The sequence below is a fragment of the Conger conger genome, chromosome 17, assembly GCF_963514075.1.
Source record: "Conger conger chromosome 17, fConCon1.1, whole genome shotgun sequence".
NCBI lineage: Eukaryota > Metazoa > Chordata > Actinopteri > Anguilliformes > Congridae > Conger > Conger conger.
The window spans coordinates 36,702,380-36,724,160 of NC_083776.1; the positions used below are offsets into that span (position 1 = coordinate 36,702,380).

The 21,781-nt window shown below is 48.0% G+C and overlaps 1 protein-coding gene across 1 annotated transcript in view; it reads left to right on the forward strand.

The window, feature by feature from the left end:
• hdac4 (histone deacetylase 4) overlaps positions 1 to 21,781 on the forward strand; it is a 206,492-nt gene that overhangs the window by 8,232 nt on the left and 176,479 nt on the right. The window contains exon 2 of the mRNA XM_061225763.1: positions 7,386 to 7,632. Within this exon, the coding sequence (XP_061081747.1) occupies positions 7,611 to 7,632 (22 nt within the window). The 5' untranslated portion in view covers positions 7,386 to 7,610. The remainder of the gene's footprint in view (positions 1 to 7,385; positions 7,633 to 21,781) is intronic.

Consider the following 21,781-nt stretch of genomic DNA (forward strand, 5'->3'; position numbering starts at 1 on the left):
CGTATGGTGTTGTTCCGCACACTCGTATGGTGTTGTTCCGCACGCTCGTTTGGTCTTGTTCCGCACGCTCGTTTGGTCTTGTTCCGCACGCTCGTATGGTGTTGTTCCGCACGCTCGTTTGGTCTTGTTCCGCACGCTCGTTTGGTCTTGTTCTCGTTAAAATCCGCAGACCTTTGAACTCCAGACCGTGAGAGAATCAAAGGGAAGCCTTCAAACATGAGCCCGGAACAGGCCGGGTCTGGCATCAGCACTCTCCTTTAGTGTTTTCATTGGGTTTCTTTAGTGGGCCTGAACGGATATCCTGCTCTTTGGTCATGTGTTAACAGCTGTCTAACCAGTACCTAATGCTGTGATTTAAAGAGTAAGGCACAGTTTTAATGACGAGAATGTACATTTCTTATCCAGCACCAGTAGCCAATGACATCCCTTCAGAAGTTTAGTCTCTATCCGTCTCTGACCTGCAACGTGTCTAATTGACATATTGACATATTGTCCAGGTGGATTTTTTGATAAAATTCCTGCATAATACTGTGTCATAGCGCTGTCATAGTGTGTCATATGTTCTTAAGCCTGCATAAAACTGCCATATTAATGCCATAACATCTGCCATAACAGGATAATGTATGACAGTTCAGGCATGTGTCATAGCACTGTCATAGTAGATGCAATTAAGCCTGTATAACACTGCCATATATATGACATAACGCCAGCCATAACAGTTTATTGGAGCCCAGGCATGTGTCATAGCCCTGTCATAGCCCTGTCATAGCCCTGTCATAGTGCATAGAGAATGTTCACACAGAATGGGCTTGTTTCAGTGTAGCCATGTCTTTTGCTGCCTGCCGTGTGCTTTGTGCTGTGCCATGCTCATAACAGCCGAATGTCACTTTTGCAGAGTAGGAATAGTTCAAATGTGTCACACAATTTCACACCCTGTGGTTTGTCAATTATTTTTTTATTTTTTTTAATGAAGAAAATCTTTAAAGCTGATAAAAATGTGCTTAATTAGCTGAAATTGATATTGGTTTGCTGGCCCTCATGCTGTTTCACACAGAAATGTCTTCTGGTGTGAATGTGGCATTAATTGAAGGATAATGCAGGCTTGCTTATTATCGTGAACTCCCATAGGGCCTTCTTTCTCACCTGGAGCTGTTCTACCTGAGATTTCTCTATTTTCAGGGTTTAGATTTTAAAAAAATGACTAATATCTATGCTTCAATGCTGATTTGTTGATCACTAAGTATATTGCTAATTTCTTTAAGAAACTTGCTTAATCAAGAAGGTTATGGCCAAGTTATGTTTGCCTTTTCTGATTCAGGTTTCAAAAACAGATTCTGGATCAAAGCATAATTTCTCTATGAAAAATTTAATTTAAGCTGGCGTTTAATACTTGGATGCTTTTATGCAGACATGTTGCTCTCTTAATTGGCACTGGGTCCACTGAATTCCAATGCCTGTTTCAAACTGAAATAATTATTTTGCCAACAAATAGCTAAGAGAGCTGCCCATGTTATACACCGCTCCATGAGAAGAGTTCCCAGACTTAAAGCAACCACTTACTTACTGCCCCCCTTCCCTAATGAGAACACCAACAATGAAATTATGAATTACACTAACAGTTAGTGGCCATCAGCAACGCATGTGAATGGTAGCTGAAAATACAGCCAGATACAGCCCTGTGCATGATGTTGTTATTGTGTGACCTGTGCCAGATACAGCCCTGTGCATGATGTTGTGTGACCTGTGCCAGATACAGCCCTGTGCATGATGCTGTTATTGTGTGACCTGTGCCAGATACAGCCCTGTGCATGATGCTGTTATTGTGTGACCTGTGCCAGATACAGCCCTGTGCATGATGTTGTGTGACCTGTGCCAGATACAGCCCTGTGCATGATGTTGTGTGACCTGTGCCAGATACAGCCCTGTGCATGATGTTGTGTGACCTGTGCCAGATACAGCCCTGTGCATGATGTTGTGTGACCTGTGCCAGATACAGCCCTGTGCATGATGTTGTTATTGTGTGACCTGTGCCAGATACAGCCCTGTGCATGATGCTGTTATTGTGTGACCTGTGCCAGATACAGCCCTGTGCATGATGTTGTGTGACCTGTGCCAGATACAGCCCTGTGCATGATGTTGTTATTGTGTGACCTGTGCCAGATACAGCCCTGTGCATGATGCTGTTATTGTGTGACCTGTGCCAGATACAGCCCTGTGCATGATGTTGTGTGACCTGTGCCAGATACAGCCCTGTGCATGATGTTGTTATTGTGTGACCTGTGCCAGATACAGCCCTGTGCATGATGTTGTTATTGTGTGACCTGTGCCAGATACAGCCCTGTGCATGATGCTGTTATTGTGTGACCTGTGCCAGATACAGCCCTGTGCATGATGTTGTGTGACCTGTGCCAGATACAGCCCTGTGCATGATGCTGTTATTGTGTGACCTGTGCCAGATACAGCCCTGTGCATGATGTTGTTATTGTGAGACCTGTGCGTGTTAAGCAATTAGTGGGAATTACTTCAAGCTTCCATACTGTGTAGTTACTAGCGCTCCATTTTTTCTGACTTTAGTTCTGAACCCAATATTCAGGGTATTCTTGGGGGGGTTAACTGGATAGTCTACTGTTTAAACTGTTTATTATAATGCCATTTTATCCAGTACATACAAAGACATTGTTTTAAATTAGATTGCATGTTGATACTAGACTATATTCATAAGCTGAACAGATGTGGACTAGTTCAGCTTGTCTGTTTGATACTGAGCAGAACATGACCATTGGTTAGCGTCCCTGTATGTGATGTGGTTGCAGATGGTTGCCACGGCCACCATATCATTGTTTACCATCTTAGGTGTTTGGACACAGAACTGACCTTTATTTTTGAGTGTCAAGCCTTTTCTGAACTGGATGACTGGTTTGTGTGAGTGTGTGTGCATAGGTGCGTTCTTGTGTGTCTATGTAAGTGTGTCTGTGTGTGTGTGTGTGTGTGTGTGAGTGTATTTACACAGGAACAATTTCCACACTCACGGATGTGAACGTTCACACAGGTTTTGTTTGGATAAGGAAACACTGAAGCCTGCTTTTTCTGTTATGAGGCTGTGTGTGAGTTTGGCTGCTCAAGATCATCATCTCATGAACATTTTTACTTGGTTTACTGCCTCAGTGGTGCACGTATGCTGCATAATCCTATTGGGCCATCATGTTGGCCACAGACTCAGCAATTGATATTGGTGTGTGCGTGTGTGCGAGTGTGCGTGTGTGCGAGTGTGCGAGTGTGTGTGTGTGTGAGTGAGTGAGTGTGCGCGCGTGTGTGTCTGTATGTATGTATGTGTGTGTGTGTGTGTGTGTGGGTGTGCGTGGTCAAGTTTGCGTTTGCATGTCTGTGTGCTGTTTGTGGATGATGACGCCATTTTGGAGCTTGTTTTTGGCGGAAATGTGTATGTTGTGAGGTACACATTGCAGCAGCAGCAGAGCAGGGCGATGGCAGAACGCTCAGGAGAACGTTATATAAACGCTGTGCTGTCGGCTCTCACTCCTGTGGGGGAGTCTGAGTGTTATTTTCTGTCAGTGGGTGAAGTCTGAGCCAGCCGAGATTACTCTTCTCTCCTGAGGTTTCTGCCTCTCACTCCCTTTCTTTCTCTCATCCTTCGTTCCTTCCTTCAAGATATTTTAGATTTCATTAAGTAACTAATAATATTAATTTAAAAAAAATTATAATTATAATTTGTTATTTCGCTCACACTTTTATCCAAAGTGACGTACAGTTGATTAGAGTGTAATTACATTATCAGGGGACAGTCCCTCCTGGAGCAATGCAGGATTACGGGCCTTGCTTAAGGGCCTAACAATGGTGTAGATCTTATTGTGGCTACACTGAGGCTTGAACCACCAACCTTCCGGGTCCTAGTCACGTATATTAGCCACTAGCATACAGGCTGCCCCTTAAGTATTAACTTAACTATTCTAGACTAAATAAATACATTTGAAAGCATTAGGATATTCTGAATATTCTTGAAACGTTTAAAACGACCTCTTATGAAAGGATGAGTTTGAGTTTTGAAACATCCCAGACTTTTGGAGAATGATGGAGAACTTTTCAGAGAACTGATACTTCTGCGGTGGTCCGGCCATCCGTTTGCCCTTCGTTGGTCACGTTGCGAAATGTTCCTGAAGTGAACGAATCATATTTCTCTGGCCATTTCTTCTTCACTCCTGAGATGCATATGGGAGTGTGTGCTTGTGCGGACTTTAAAAGGCCGTTGTGTGTGTGTGGATGACTGTAGCAGCCTCTTAATGCACTCTGTAGGAGTGAACTCTTCTAACACGCAGCTTCGCAGCCTGTACGTATTTCCACCGTGACACATTTTTTGTTGTATTCCCTGCAAATAAACATTAAAAATAATAAAGTGCAGATTTTCAGCTTTAATTTCCGTGTTTTTACATCCATATTGGGTGAACCATGTAGGAATTCCAGCCCTTTTTATACATAGTGCCCCCAATTTCATGGGATCATGTATGCTATGATGTATTTCAACTGTTTGTTTGTTGGAGGGCGGCACGGATGGTGCAGTGGGTAGCACTGCCGCCTCACAGCAAGGAGGTCCTGGGTTCGAATCCCCGTCGGGGCCTCTCTGTGCAGAGTTTGCATGTTCTCCCCGTCTCTGCGTGGGTTTCCTCCGGGTACTCCGGGTACTCCGGTTTCCTCCCACAGTCCAAAGACATGCACGTTAGGCTGATTGGAGAGTCTAAATTGCCCGTAGGTATGAGTGTGTGAGTGAATGGTGTGTGTGCCCTGAGATAGACTGGCGACCTGTCCAGGGTGTATTCCTGCCTTTCGCCCAATGTATGCTGGGATAGGCTCCAGCCCCCCTGCGACCCTGATCAGGATAAGCGGGTTCAGATAATGGATGGATGGATGGATGGAAAATGACCACAGCTGGTTGTGCATCTTCTTAAATAATTGTTCTAGTGCATGGATGAGCTCGATGGTCTGGTATCGGCTTGGGCGCTGCTCTAGTGCATGGATGGGCTCTATGGTCTGGTATCTGCTTGCGCACTGCTCTAGTGCATGGATGGGCTCTATGGTCTGGCATCGGCTTGGGTGCTGCTCTAGTGCATGGATGGGCTCTATGGTCTGGCATCTGCTTGGGCACTGCTCTAATGTATGGATGGGCTCTATGGTCTGGCATCTGCTTGGGCGCTGCTCTAGTGCATGGATGGGCTCTATGGTCTGGTATCTGCTTGCGCACTGCTCTAGTGCATGGATGGGCTCTATGGTCTGGTATCTGCTTGCGCACTGCTCTAGTGCATGGATGGGCTCTATGGTCTGGCATCTGCTTGGGTGCTGCTCTAGTGCATGGATGGGCTCTATGGTCTGGCATCTGCTTGGGCGCTGCTCTAGTGTATGGATGGGCTCTATGGTCTGGCATCTGCTTGGGTGCTGCTCTAGTGCATGGATGGGCTCTATGGTCTGGTATCTGCTTGGGCGCTGCTCTAGTGTATGGATGGGCTCTATGGTCTGGCATCTGCTTGGGTGCTGCTCTAGTGCATGGATGGGCTCTATGGTCTGGTATCTGCTTGGGCCCAGCTGTAGCGCATGGAGGACTCCCTTGTCAGGGAGCTGTGACAGGCTGGGCTTGCGCAGTCAGTAGTGAGAGGTTTACCTGTCAGACGTGCGTTTCCTCAGCACGGCGGCTGCAGTAGGCAGTCAGTCTGCCTGTCAGGAGCGGCACTTTAATTATGACGTGCTGCGCTCCGCTCTGAGGCACTGCTGTGACGGCCGCGGAGAGAGCAGAGACACGTTTCAGACGAGTGGAGAGCTCAGAGCCATTGCCCGCGTGAAGCTGGAGTTAAACACCCGTCTCTGCCGCCCCCCGAGGCCGCCGCCCGTGTGTCTTCAGCAGGTCACCGCCGTTCCCCTGGCCACGGAGAGGGTCTGCTCGTGGGAGAATAACACTCCCAGAAAGACCCCTCCGACCACCCTCTACCTCCATCCATGTAATGTCATTTCTGTCAAATTATTTTTGAGCCCCTAAAATTGGGGGGGGACTATGTAGGGCTGCAATGCCTACAGCGCTCACCTGATATAGATGTGAATACCCTCAAATTACATTCATTATTTACCTCCAACTCCAATAACCTGTGGTAGACAGCTACAATAACAATAACTTTGTCGATGTCCAAATATTTATGGACCTAACTGTACCTGTTGGGGTGAATGTGTGTGTGTGTGTGTGTGTGTGTGAGAGAGAGTGAATGGGGATTTATGAATTGATATATAAACGTATTGATCTGAAAACGTTTCTTCAATTAACTTTTCAATTGAAAAACCAATGTTCACAAAAATCTTTTGATAGCTGAATTATGTAACTTATGACAATTAAGCAATGTGAAAGTACCCTTTCCTTGTATGAACTCACAACAATTAAACATTTATCACAAAGAAAATATATCTAAAAGCTGTGAATTGCACTATAAAAACTGAGACTGTAGCCAATCTGTGCTAGACGATACAAAAGCAGCCACAAAAGCAAATATCTGGCCTGTACAAAACCACACATCACAGAGGAGCACCACGAATGGGAGTAAAGCTGGCCTGTACAAAAACACAACATCACAGAGAGGACCACGAATGGGAGTAAAGCTGGCCTGTACAAAAACACAACATCACAGAGAGGACCACGAATGGGAGTAAAGAGCCTTGAGGGGATATGGTAGCGTGTTACAGATTTGCCTGTGTGAAGCAACAGCAGGTGTTCCTGTTGGTTGTGTCACTACCAACAAATGGACAACTTTAAAAGCACTCCTGAATTAGCCTAAACATCATTAAAAACCGCGGCATTCTTTTAAATTGCGGTTTCGGTGTGAAATTGATGAATCCTTCTGGTGAATGTTATGAAGCGATTTAAGGGGAACTTGCTATGAAACACTGTGCATCAGGTTCCCCTTGATAGTATTACATTTAAAGGGGATGTTAATGTTTACAGGGCATGTAAAGGCTGTATATAAATGTGGTTGTAATGTTATTGACTGCTTGTATGTGTCGGGTTGGGGCTGACCCCCAGTTCACCACAGGTAAGGGCCCATACAAAAAAATACTGCAGCTACTGTGAAGTAATACTGTAGTTTAACTGTAGTACAGTGCAATAGGAGCGCAGTACAAGGTTTCTGCTTCACGAGCACTGCACATGAAGTAGTGAAACTACATTATAACTGCAGTACTACTGTAATTTAAAAAAAAGTGTGTGCAAAATATTATACTTACAGTGATGGCAACTAGGGTTGAACTGCAGTTATGTTCTGTCGGGGGCCGTGGTGCGAGCCGGTGGCAGGCAGATGGGTGGACACCCGAACATCCTCACGCTGCAGCTCTCTCCCCGACAGGTCGCCGCCGAGCGCAGTGAGGAAGAGGAAGAGGAAGAGCACGGGGCCGGACTACGCTGTGGGCCGCCGGGCGTGGCACGAGCGCGAGAGACTGGACCCCCCACCCCGCCCCGCTCTGCCCCTCCCCCCACGCTAACGAGGAGCGTCGCCCCCCGACTCACCCAACCCGCTGGGACCCCTCCGTTCCTCCTCCCCGCAGTGGCCCCCAGCGACACCCCCACCACAATGAGCTCCCACAACCACCCAGGTAAGCGCCAGCGCCATCGTCTGCTCATCGAATGTGAGGTCGTGGAGGCAATAGAGCCTTGTGTGATTTGCAGTTGCATCCCAAGCCCTTCCTGCTGCGGAAGGAAGCGTTTCCGTGGAGCCGGAATGGCGCCCGGCGGACTCTGGGAGTCAGGGAGCAGCCTTGAAATTTCTCTGCGAAATGAAAACCTCCCGCCCCAGGCGGTCTGTGCTCCCATGGAGACCGGGTCTATCGAGCGTGAATCGCCTGTCTCTCACACTCCCCTGGCCCCGTCTCTGCCCAACCACGGCTCTTTGTTTCAAACTGTTATTTTCCCCCTTTTCTGAGTCCAGGTTTTGTGGAGAAATTAGCGGGTCTGTCCCCACTCTCCCGACGGGCCTCTGCGTTTAGCTCCGGGCAGCGTTGAGTAACGGTAATCGACGCAATCACGCCACACGCTGAAATCTACAATTTGGGCCTTTGTTTTGGGCTATCATTATGATGTACTTGGCTATTATGAGGTGTCTGGCTGTTATCACTGGGTCTTGCAGCATTGAGTCAGCCTGGTGGTGGAGGCTGGAGACAGTCGTCTCAGTTCTGCTCGGCGTCAGGCTTTTTGAGCTGTAGGCCTCTCCACCCCCGTGTGCTGCTCCTCCCCGCAGAGGCCTTCTCTCTTGGCTCCTTTCTGACCTTAACTTTGCTTTCACCTCTTCCTGTACAAGCATAGCCTGTTAGCCAATAGCTGTTAGCGGATAGCCTGTTAGCGGTCAGTCTGTTAGCGGATATCCTGGGCATTAGCATCTGGGCATTAGCATTCACAGCTGAGGAGAGGCTGGAGGGATCTGGACTGGCTGCACAGTCACCAGGCTCTTTTCCAGATACCGAAGGAGAAAGAACATGTATATCTGGACTCCATGGCATGCAAAGCCATGAAACACCATAAAACTTGACAGACTTGACAAATGGCTCTTAAATGGCGCTATAAAATGATACTTAATATTCACAACTGCAGGCATTTTTTTTTTACTGCTTGATGTTCACTTTGATTAAAAGACTGTGTCTTTGGAGAGTCAAAACTCGGTGAAAAGCTGTGGAATGCAAGCAAGCTCACTGGACTGAACTAACTTGTTCTGTGATTATTTTTTCTGTACTCGCTGCAGAGGTGTGGTGCGACTTCAGGGTCTGCAGGACTTAAACTTGTAAAGTGTTAGCCAGTTAGCCCGTTGCCCAGTTAGGTAAGTGTTAGTCCATTAGTCTAAGGCACTAGCGTGCCGTCGATAGTCTCCATCTGACAGTGTAAGGGGCTTTTCCTTCTCCTAGTGTCGCAACCCGGCTGTGGTGACGGCACTGTTGCTCCGAGGTCGTTAATCCACTTAAAAAGGCTCCAGAGGGAGCAACTGAAACTGGGGTATTCATATCCACGGGCCACTGGGGCGAGGGCTTACATCATCCCAGATCCAGCGTCTCAAGTATTTATGGCCTTCCTCAGAGAAGACTCCGCAAAGGGGCAAGGGTCACTGAAACCAGCTTCTGTACCAAACCCACCACCCCCCCAAAACCAGCTTCTATACCCAACTCCCCCACCCCCCTAAAACCAGCTTCTGTACCTGTGCACCCCTAACCCAGCTGTACCCCTAACCCAGCTGTAGCTGTGCACCCCTAACCCAGCTGTACCCCTAACCCAGCTGTAGCTGTGCACCCCTAACCCAGCTGTACCCCTAACCCAGCTGTAGCTGTGCACCCCTAACCCAGCTGTACCCCTAACTCAGCTGTAGCTGTGCACCCCTAACCCAGCTGTGCCTGTGTACCCCTAACCCAGCTATACCTGTGCACCCCTAACCCAGCTGTAGCTGTGCACCCCTAACCCAGCTGTACCCCTAATCCAGCTGTAGCTGTGCACCCCTAACCCAGCTGTACCCCTAACCCAGCTGTACCTGTGCACCCCTAACCCAGCTGTACCTGTGCACCCCCAACCCAGCTGTAGCTGTGTACCCCTAACCCAGCTGTAGCTGTGCACCTCTAACCCAGCTGTACCCCTAACCCAGCTGTAGCTGTGCACCTCTAACCCAGCTGTACCCCTAACCCAGCTGTAGCTGTGCACCCGTAACCCAGCTGTACCCCTAACCCAGCTGTAGCTGTGTACCCCTAACCCAGCTGTAGCTGTGCACCCCTAACCCAGCTGTACCTGTGCACCCCTAACCCAGCTGTAGCTGTGTACCCCTAACCCAGCTATACCTGTGCACCCCTAACCCAGCTGTAGCTGTGCACCTCTAACCCAGCTGTACCCCTAACCCAGCTGTAGCTGTACCCCTAACCCAGCTGTACCCCTAACCCAGCTGTAGCTGTGCACCCCTGGCCACAACACTTCCTTTTATGTGAACATCTACGCTAGCTGAGCGTGAGTAAGCCACTCGGAGTAATCGTTTGCTGTTTGCTAGGAGTGGTAATTGGCGCTTCTAATGATTTATTTATCTGCTGATTAATTGAATTAGTGGCTCGTCTGCGTGCGACTGGGGTGGCCCCTCCCCCCAGGGCCCGGGGGACGGAGCTAACAGACAAGAGCACGATGACAACAACCATGAATAACTCATGAGTCTCCGAAGCAGCCGCTCTGCGACGCCCCCGTGTCAGATAATCAGCGCGTTCCTCCTCAGGAGCGCGACGGCGTGACCTCAGCGCTGCTGTCAAACACCTTCTATTACCGCGTCCCTCACGCCCGTGTTTGGCAAACCACATTTCTGATCGCTGTCGTCCCTCTTCAGCTGATGAAAAGCATGCTGGGAGGTTTCTGTGGAACTGAAATGACATATGACCAGTCGCTACTTTCTGTTAATGCAGGTTTGCAGGTCTGGAGTTACAGTATTGTTTAATTTTATTGCTTGCTTATGGAATTACTAAGTTTTGTACCGTTGTACCAATTTTGGCGGCACGGATGGTGCAGTGGGTAGCACTGTCGCCTCACAGCAAGGAGGTCCTGGGTTCGAATCCCCGTCGGCCGGGGCCTCTCTGTGCGGAGTTTGCATGTTCTCCCCGTGTCTGCATGGGTTTCCTCCGGGTACTCCGGTTTCCTCCCACAGTCCAAAGACATGCACGTTAGGCTGATTGGAGAGTCTAAATTGCCCATAGGTATGAGTGTGTGAGTGAATGGTGTGAGTGCCCTGCGATGGACTGGCGACCTGTCCAGGATGTATTCCTGCCTTTCGCCCAATGTATGCTGGGATAGGCTCCAGCCCCCCTGCGACCCTGTTCAGGATAAGCGGGTTCAGATAATGGATGGATGGATGGATGTACCAATTTTAATCAGTAGGCGGTTTTAGCAACCTGCAAAGCCGCATAATTTGTGACCATTTAGCAATAGACGATATTTATTACTATTGACCAATAGACTAACTGCTTTTGTGACCATTGACCAATAGACTAACTGTGTTGATTAACACTGAGTAATAGACATTCTGTAGACTGACCAGAAGCCAAAGAACCAAGAATGTTCGATATGTTCATCTTCTATTTTACTTTATTTCAAGATGCATGCTGACCTGCTGGTTCCGTGGGTTCTTTTGGGAGCTGCTGTATCTTCTGTGAGGCTCTGTGAGTCTGGAGAGAGTAATTAGTTCAGTGTGAAGAACTTTTAGAATTTAAAAGGACCTGTCCAAAGTCGTGTAATTTAGCCAGAGTAAAGTCGTAGTTTTGAATGGGGAAATTGGAGCACGAGAGACTTAATAAGCCGCAGTAGCTGTGGTTCTCATTTGCAGTGATGTCACAGAGATCATGGGCAGAGAACACTCAGGGTTGTGTACCCATTCAGACAGAGGAGCTGATGAGGTGGGACTTCCACAGGGACCCCTGCAGTTTCCCTCCTCCTGTCTTCAGAGGCGCCCTGGGATCTGTAGTGGTCACGGGGAGCCGGGAGCTGTGGCACCTCCTGCAGCAGTGTCCCCATCGTCCCCATCGGGGAGTGAAGGGTTCCCTGTGTTCCGCAGTGTTCCTGCTCCCTGAACGGGCGGGGCTTCACTGCTCGCCCAATCATTAGACATGTCTGCTCAATTTGATTCTGTTTAGGGGGCGCGGGGGGCGGGGCTCAGAGAGAGCCTCTCAGTGGTATTGATGGTGCCCCCCCCCCACCCATCCCCCCCGGTGGGACGGAAACCACGACAGCAGTGATGCTGTGCCTCGCCCTCTTCAGACGGTCGCCTTGGGGCGGGGGTCAGAGGTCACCCCGAGAGCCTGGCTCTGTACACTGGGCTGGTACTTCCCGGGCTGTAGAACTCTCGGCCCACCTGGCCCCCCTCCTCTCTGGGTGTAGCCTGGATTCCAGCGCTGTGCAAGTTGAAACGGTGAGAGCTCGTATCAGGGCCGACTTCTGTAGCTTTCATTCCTCCCCCGAGCTGGAATCTCACTCACGCAGGGGTAAGCCCTGGATGGCTGATCTGCCTGCAGGTTTTCCTCACAACCAATGACCTGACAATTCTATAAACTATGCTGGTTCACTTCTGTACTTGAGCACAGTAAAATCTTTATGACAAATGTCGGATGAAAATATGATTGAGCTGATTAAGTAATTAAGAGCAGAAGTTGGCACAATCCTGAAACGCATCTGCCCTTGTTGTGCACCCTTGCACTAACAGGGCAGTCAGGGGTACAGCAGATATTTCGTGATCATAGTTTTTTATTTTGCATTTAATAACACAACAGACACCAACTCACACATACATTCACACACCACCGGGACCTGTTTAACCCACAGCCATAAGCAAACTTTCAAACGTCAATGAATAGAAAAACAATAAAGGAGGGGAAAAATAAATGCATAATAATAATGACAATAGTAATAAATAATAATAATGATTCATAATGATAACAAAAATGATAGCATCATTGCTGGTTTTTGGTGAGATCCTAACCGGCACAGGCAGGCCTATCTGAGCACAGGCAGGTGTATCTGAACACAGGCATATCTGAACACGGGCAGGTGTATCTGAACACAGGTGTATCTGAACACGGGCAGGTGTATCTGAACACAGGCATATCTGAACACAGGCATATCTGAGCACAGGGATGACTTCACCCTTAAACCAGACACAAACACCGGCCCATCTGCCTGTCAGAAAACCAGGCTGTAAAAGCGTGACGTCAGTTTCCCTGGCAACACTGCCGGGTGTCCCAGCCAAATGTTATTACCGCCGTAACTCCACGACTATGTGTTTGTAATACTTCCAAAAAAATATGTACATTTGCAAAGATAATATATTTCACAACTTTGGAAAGAGAAGATGTCATCAATCAATCAGTGTGATCAAACTGATTATTAATTATTATGATATACTTTTAAATATTACATTAAGTAAATTATTGTATACTGTACATTGACTGTTGCAAAGTATGAGCACAGCACTGGACTAGTACTGCAGCTGAAAGAAAGGATCCCATTTGTAAATGGTAAATGGTTGGCATTTATATAGCGCCTTTATCCAAAGCGCTGTACAATTGATGCTTCTCATTCACCCATTCATACACACACTCACACACCAACGGCGATTGGCTGCCATGCAAGGCGCCGACCAGCTCGTCAGGAGCATTTGGGGGTTAGGTGTCTTGCTCAGGGACACTTCGACACAGCCGGGGCGGGGGATCGGATTGGCTGCATCGGCCCAGTGCTGCAGCTCTGAAAGAGAGGATCCCATTGGCTGGCTCACACTGCCCAGTGCTACAGCTCTGAAAGAAAGGATCCCATTGGGTGCATCTGCCCAGTGTAGTTCAGACTCAGAAGGAAGTGAGAGATAAGTGTAATCTCAGTGGAGAAACGCTGGTGACTGTATGATCTGTGGTGAAACGCTGGTGACTGTGTGATCAGTGGTGAAACGCTGGTGACTGTGTGATCTGTGGTGAAACGCTGGTGACTGTATGATCAGTGGTGAAACGCTGGTGACTGTATGATCAGTGGTGAAACGCTGGTGACTGTATGATCAGTGGTGAAACGCTGGTGACTGTATGATCAGTGGTGAAACGCTGGTGACTGTATGATCAGTGGTGAAACGCTAGTGATTGTATGATCTGTGGTGAAACGCTGGTGATTGTATGATCTGTGGTGAAACGCTGGTGACTGTATGATCTGTGGTGAAACGCTGGTGACTGTATGATCTGTGGTGAAACGCTGGTGACTGTATGATCAGTGGTGAAATGCTGGTGATTGCTTATGATTGTGCTAAACAGAAGTGTGACTGGACAGGCAGGATTCATGCTTTGAACCGCGGTTGAGTCAGAAGGAGGGTGGGAGCTGGGATTGGCCCGGCTGGCTCTCACTGACAGGCACACTGGCTCTCAGACTCGAGACAAAACGGAGCAATTAAGAAGAAGCATATTGGCCTCATTAATCACGATGTGCATAGTGCTTCCAAATTTTCACATTTGTACTTATGCCCATAATTTATCATTTTCCTTCACATAATTTATTAATGGTTGTTATGGATAGTATCTGCTGTGGGTGTCGTATCTACTTTGATAAATCACAGTCTCAGCCCTTTGATTTCATGTAGCCAAACTGTGTTATAAGATTGGGATGCGTTTTTCTAGACCGTGTGACCAAAAAATGAAGGAATAAATTGATGAAGTCTTAAAAGAAAAACACAGTAGAATAGATTCTGGGGTTTTTGTTAATGTCAATGGAATGGAGACCTTTTCTATCTACTGTCAAATAATTCTATGTGCCAAATTAGCAGTTTTGAAATCAATTTTAGCTGTTTTGGTACTCAATAAATAATTCTGCAGGCACTGTGCATTGTGAAATATATGCGAAGGTGGTTTCTTCCTTTACAGGGGTGTTCTTCACTTTAGTCTCAACCAATGGCTGACCTTACATCCCTATGGATGTTATGTATAATCAAAGTCAAACAGGCAGCCGTGTGTCTTTAAAAGCAGCATAGCTTACACACTAGAAATGAATGCCATCAAATTGATGGCCTTGGCAGGCCTAGTGTTAATTTGGGTTTTGCGGTTAATCTTTGAATGGTACTATGACTCTCATAAAAGCTCAATAGGAGGAACCATCTCTGTTTTCATTCTGAGGTGTGATTGCTATGGCCGTTGCCAGGAAACCACATGATGACCCATTTCTCTCAGTCAGAGAATGTTGACCCCCCCCCCGCTGTAGATGTGGGGGTACATTTTTGTGTGGTTTGACAGTTTGACAGTGGGACATGAAAGGATGTGTGTGTTCCTCTGGTAGAGCTCAAGGATGGTAAAATAGGTATGGCGGTCATTATCGTCACCATAAAACCTTAACCAATCAAAAGATAATCAATATAACAATGCCAGGATGATTAGTGGATGGTAAGTTCTCTTGAATTCTTAGGGTAAGGTGATATAACTTCTGTCTTCCTGCTTTGTGGTTTCTGGTGGTGGCTTTAATAGTGGTTTATTGTGGTGCCTACACACCATGAACCTAACACACTTACAGGGGCCCACACACACCATGAACCTTACATACTTACAGGGACCCACACACACCACAAACCTAACATACTTACAAGGGCCCACACACACACACACACCATGAACCTAACACACTTACAGGGGCCCACACACACCATGAACCTAACACACTTACAGGGGCCCACACACACCATGAACCTAACACACTTACAGGGGCCCACACACACCATGAACCTAACACACTTACAGGGGCCCACACACACCATGAACCTAACATACTTACAGGGGCCCACACACACCACGAACCTAACATACTTACAGGGGCCCACACACACCATGAACCTAACACACTTATAGGGGCCCACACACACCACGAACCTAACATACTTACAGGGGCCCACACACACCACGAACCTAACACACTTACAGGGACCCACACAGACACACCATGAACCTAACACACTTACAGGGGCCCACACACACCATGAACCTAACATACTTACAGGGGCCCACACACACCATGAACCTAACATACTTACAGAGGCCCACACACACCATGAACCTAACACACTTACAGGGGCCCACACACACCACGAACCTAACATACTTACAAGGGCCCACACACACCACAAACCTAACACACTTACAGGGACCCACACACACACACCATGAACCTAACACACTTACAGGGGCCCACACACACCCATGAACCTAACACACTTACAGGGAACCACACACACCCATGAACACTCCACAAGTCGGGCTGCCTCACCTTAATCCAAACCCTTATCCTGAGTTGCTAACAGCAGCTGAGGTAGGCAAATGCTTGCTGTGCATCAAATATTAGCTCTTCCAACTCGAACATCATTCATGATGGGGTAAAGAGTGCTGTACATCATATTACATCTTTTCTGGAAAGGTTTTCCAACTGTCATGCCATTGCGAGGTGAGCTCCTGATATTTGTACAGTGGAGATGAAACATATTCGAGGAATCCGTATTCAATCTACACCCACTTGTATTCATTTTAAATGAAATTAACTGATGCCACATTGCTCGTTTGCCAAGCAAACACTTTTCTCCCAAGAAAGACTTGGCATTGGCAGGAATTTATGCAGTAAAATTTAGAAGAAGACAGTTTTTTTCTGGGTCAGTTCAGATAGTTTCCTGTTCTAATGCAAGTTCCCAAGTTCCCTCCTGAAGCACATTTTGTGTTCATTGCCATTAACATTTTTGAAAAGATTTCTCACAGACTGATGTTAGTGGTCAGTAGCCAGTTGATCCCATGTTCAGCATCAAGGTGTGATTTTTCTGGACAATCAGTCGGCTGAGCAATCAGACATTGAGTCGGTCAGTCAACAAATCAATAAATCTGGCATGCAATACAGTCCCATTTGGGAACTTCACCTCTGTAGATATCAGATATTCCCTGCTGCAGAAGGCTGTAGGAGACTGGGGAAGGTGTGCATATCTCACAGGGCACAGGGTCTTTTGGGATTAGAGCCATTGTTGGACCCAGATATTCAGTCGTTCCACAACCATAGTGTATCTCATATTGTAGTGGTACAGCTACTTATTGCTGTTGGCCAGTGGTATGGTCCCTCCAAGAATACGGTTAAAGTATGAATGAAAAACCAGACACCATTATCTCCCTTAAAAAAAACAAAAAACAAACCTTGCCGTGTCGGCAGTCTGAACCATACTTTTTTCCACTGCTGCGGTATTGCAATTTCTTCTTCCTTTAACCTTGTCAACTGTGCTTATCTGAAGTGCTCACCATAAAGATTGCTATCACCTTGAGCCTTCAGGCTTGTCCTCAGGATTACCTGACTGGTTAAACCGCCGATAAGGTCTAGGGGCGGGAGGGTGCCTTAGTGAAGTCTGCCTCTGGGGATCTCTGCTTCACACTGTGGAGGAGCAGCACTGAAGCTGAGCTTCACACTGTGTAGAGGAGCAGCACTGAAGCTGAGCTTCACACTGTGGAGGAGCAGCACTGAAGCTGAGCTTCACACTGTGTAGAGGAGCAGCACTGAAGCTGAGCTTCACACTGTGGAGGAGCAGCACTGAAGCTGAGCTTCACACTGTGGAGGAGCAGCACTGAAGCTGAGCTTCACACTGTGGAGGAGCAGCACTGAAGCTGAGCTTCACACTGTGTAGAGGAGCAGCACTGAAGCTGAGCTTCACACTGTGTAGAGGAGCAGCACTGAAGCTGAGCTTCACACTGTGTAGAGGAGCAGCACTGAAGCTGAGCTTCACACTGTGGAGGAGCAGCACTGAAGCTGAGCTTCACACTGTGGAGGAGCAGCACTGAAGCTGAGCTTCACACTGTGGAGGAGCAGCACTGAAGCTGAGCTTCACACTGTGGAGGAGCAGCACTGAAGCTGAGCTTCACACTGTGTAGAGGAGCAGCACTGAAGCTGAGCTTCATATGGTGATGAGCTGAACTGCGTCTCGCCCCGAATCCCCGGACAGCTTCAGACCCCCCCTTCACCAAAGCCCCCTTTGTTCAGAAGCAGGGGTCGTTGTCCCTGGCCTTTTAATGTCCCACTTTGAGACGGGCGCCTGTTCTGGCCCCCTCGCCTGACGTCATGCGCTCTGAACGGTGGGCTTTATTGCTCCAAATGGTTGTCATTAGAAACGTAGGGGCCCGGGGCGGTTAGGGAGCGGAAACCGCAGTCTAGCTGTAGACACTGCCGTTTTAAAACAGGATGGCAGCTGACGTGACCCGCTCTGCATGGCATCCTCAACTCAACCCAGCACTCCACCTCTGATCACAGACTCAACCCAGCACTCCACCTCTGATCACAGACTCAACCCAGCACTCCACCTCAGATCACAGACTCAACCCAGCACTCCACCTCAGATCACAGACTCAACCCAGCACTCCACCTCAGATCACAGACTCAACCCAGCACTCCACCTCTGATCACAGACTCAACCCAGCACTCCACCTCTGATCACAGACTCAACCCAGCACTCCACCTCTGATCACAGACTCAACCCAGCACTCCACCTCAGATCACAGACTCAACCCAGCACTCCACCTCAGATCACAGACTCAACCCAGCACTCCACCTCTGATCACAGACTCAACCCAGCACTCCACCTCTGATCACAGACTCAACCCAGCACTCCACCTCTGATCACAGACTCAACCCAGCACTCCACCTCTGATCACAGACTCAACCCAGCACTCCACCTCAGATCACAGACTCAACCCAGCACTCCACCTCTGATCACAGACTCAACCCAGCACTCCACCTCAGATCACAGACTCAACCCAGCACTCCACCTCTGATCACAGACTCAACCCAGCACTCCACCTCTGATCACAGACTCAACCCAGCACTCCACCTCAGATCACAGACTCAACCCAGCACTCCACCTCTGATCACAGACTCAACCCAGCACTCCACCTCAGATCACAGACTCAACCCAGCACTCCACCTCAGATCACAGACTCAACCCAGCACTCCACCTCAGATCACAGACTCAACCCAGCACTCCACCTCAGATCACAGACTCAACCCAGCACTCCACCTCAGATCACAGACTCAACCCAGCACTCCACATCTGATTATAGACTCAACCCAGCACTCTACCTATGATTATAGACTCAACCCAACATGACACTCTGGTTCAAGTGTGTGTTTTCTTAAAAACCAAAGGAAACAATAGAGATTCTGTGTGGTGCTGTGCAACGTTCAGTTAAAAATGTAAATTATTGGAGGGGCATTTCTTTTTGGGATACTAATATGCATTAGTTGAAGATATTGGCTTTTTTGTTTTGGCAGTGGGCTGGGGAGGGGGTGACCAATTTGGGGGTGTTGATCAGTACTCCTGATTCCCTCCACATGAACGGAGATCTTCTTAAGCTTTTCTCCAACCTGGATGTACACATGGGGGGAGCGTATGTTACCAGTTTCTTGTGTAGCGTGTGTGTGCTGCACTGTATGGTGTGTGTGTGAAACTGGAGTGTCCCTATGCAAAATCTCGTAGATATGAATGTCCTATAGCTCTATATTTATTTGTGTTGCAAATGGGGTATGGGACTTGCAGTGTGTTGTGTATTTGGTTTGAGAGTTGCAGTGTGAGTTTATGTGTCTGGTATGTGTTGTGTTTGGTTTGAGAGTTGCAGTGTGTGTGTGACTGGTGTGTGTTGTGTATTTGGTATGATAGTTGCTGTATGTGTGTGTGTGTGTGTGTGTGTGTGTGTGTGTGTGACTGGTATGTGTTGCATATTTGGTATGAGAGTTGCTGTGTGTGAGTGAGTGGTATGTATTTGGTATGAGATTTGCTGTGTGTGTGTATGTGTGTGTGTGTGTGACTGGTGTGTGTTGTGTATTTGCTATGAGAGTTGCTGTGTGTGTGTGTGTGTGTGTGACTGGTGTGTGTTGTGTATTTGCTATGAGAGTTGCTGTGTGTGAGTGTGAGTGAGTGGTATGTATTTGGTTTGAGAATTGCTGTGTGTGTGTGTGTGTGTGTGTGTGTGTGTGTGTGTGTGTGTGTGTGAGAGAGTGAGTGGTATGTATTTGGTATGAGAGTTGCTGTGTGTGTGTGTGTGTGTGAATGGTATGTGTTGTGTATTTGGTATGAGAGTTGCTGTGTGTGAGTGTGAGTGGTATGTGTGTGGTATGAGAGTTGCAGTGTGTGTGTGAGTGTGAGTGGTATGTATTTGGTATGAGACTTGCTGTGTGTGTGTGTGTGTGTGTGTGACTGGTATATGTTGTGTATTTGGTATGAGAGTTGCTGTGTGTGTGTGTGTGTGTGTGTTTGGTATGAGAGTTGCTGTGTGTGTGTGGTATGTATTTGGTATGAGAGTTGCTGTGTAATGTGTCTCTAATTGGGACATCAGCCTGGTCCATGTGGCATTGTGGGCTGTGAGAGGACTTGTGAGTCACTGGTGTGATTCAGTCCAGCAGGGAGAGCTCAGATTGCCCAGCAGCTCTGTGTGGAAATGGCTCGGTGAGAATATGTGCCTTACTGCACCATATGCAGCCCAAATGAGCTCACTGTGATTCAGCTGCCCTCAGGTGTGCTGGCCACGCTGACAGGAAAGAGTCACTTCAGAATGAATCTCTGAATGAATCTCTGATTGAGACCTCTAAACCTTCACATAACCTCACCCTGAGCAAACTGACTCTCTTTCTGACAGTCACACATGCAGGCATACAAACACACACACAAACACACACACAATCAATCAGCATTCTCCAGTCAATTGTTGTTTGTCTTTACGGATATACTACTTAAAGTTTTCACAGAAAGGAATATGAATCAAAGGCAATTGGCATAGGTGCGCGCACATGTGTAGCTATATGTGTGTGTCCATTTCATTGTTAAAGTGGACGAAGACGTTGTTGGCCACATCACTGCTCTTTGCTGAGACGTGCAGGGCAGTGTGAAGCTGTACAGGAAGAGCCCAGGGCCAGGCCTCAGACTGGGCTCAGTACAGGACAGGGTTCCAGGTCTCAGTACAGGACAAGGTACCAGGTCTCAGTACAGGACAGGGTACCAGGTCTCAGTACAGGACAAGGTACCAGGTCTCAGTACAGGACAGGGTACCAGGTCTCAGTACAGGACAAGGTACCAGGTCTCAGTACAGGACAGGGTACCAGGTCTCAGTACAGGACAGGGTACCAGGTCTCAGTACAGGACAGAGTACCAGGTCTCAGTACAGGACAGGGTACCAGGTCTCAGTACAGGACAGGGTACCAGGTCTCAGTACAGGACAGAGTACCAGGTCTCAGTACAGGACAAGGTACCAGGTCTCAGTACAGGACAGGGTACCAGGTCTCAGTACAGGACAAAGTACCAGGTCTCTGTACAGGACAGGGTACCAGGTCTCAGTACAGGACAAGGTACCAGGTCTCAGTACAGGACAGGGTACCATGTCTCAGTACAGGACAGAGTACCAGGTCTCGGTACAGGACAAGGTACCAGTTCTCAGTACAGGACAGGGTACCAGGTCTCAGTACAGGACAAAGTACCAGGTCTCTGTACAGGACAGGGTACCAGGTCTCAGTACAGGACAAGGTACCAGGTCTCAGTACAGGACAGGGTACCATGTCTCAGTACAGGACAGAGTACCAGGTCTCGGTACAGGACAAGGTACCAGGTCTCAGTACAGGACAGGGTACCAGGTCTCAGTACAGGACAAAGTACCAGGTCTCAGTACAGGACAGAGTACCAGGTCTCAGTACAGGACAGGGTACCAGGTCTCAGTACAGGACAGTGTACCAGGTCTCAGTACAGGACAGGGTACCAGGTCTCAGTACAGGACAGGGTACCAGTGCCATGTGTATGCTAGCAACTGTAATCATAGCAACCACGCATCACCCCAGCAACATGGCAACCACGCATCACCCCAGCTCCATGGTAACCGTGCATCACAGCATCACCATGGTTACCCGTAGCAGGGCAGTCTGTAGGCTGGAGCCGGAACGCGTGTGAGGCGCCGGTATTGTTTTCGTGATCCGTAGCTGCTACATTCCCTGTCCTTTTCAGTGCAAATTTTGCGGCAGATGGTTTTGAATAATTCATGTGGAGCTTCTGGGCAGCGCAGGGCTCTGCGCGTATCATAATACTCAGCGCCTGATACAAAAAAGGAAAAGGGCTCAAAATCTTCACATATGACTAATCCTTTTGGCCAAATGTAATCTCGTGAACAAATAACATTTTCCACTTCAGTTAGGAGTTTATACTATTATTTTTTTATATGAACACAACTACAATACATGTGA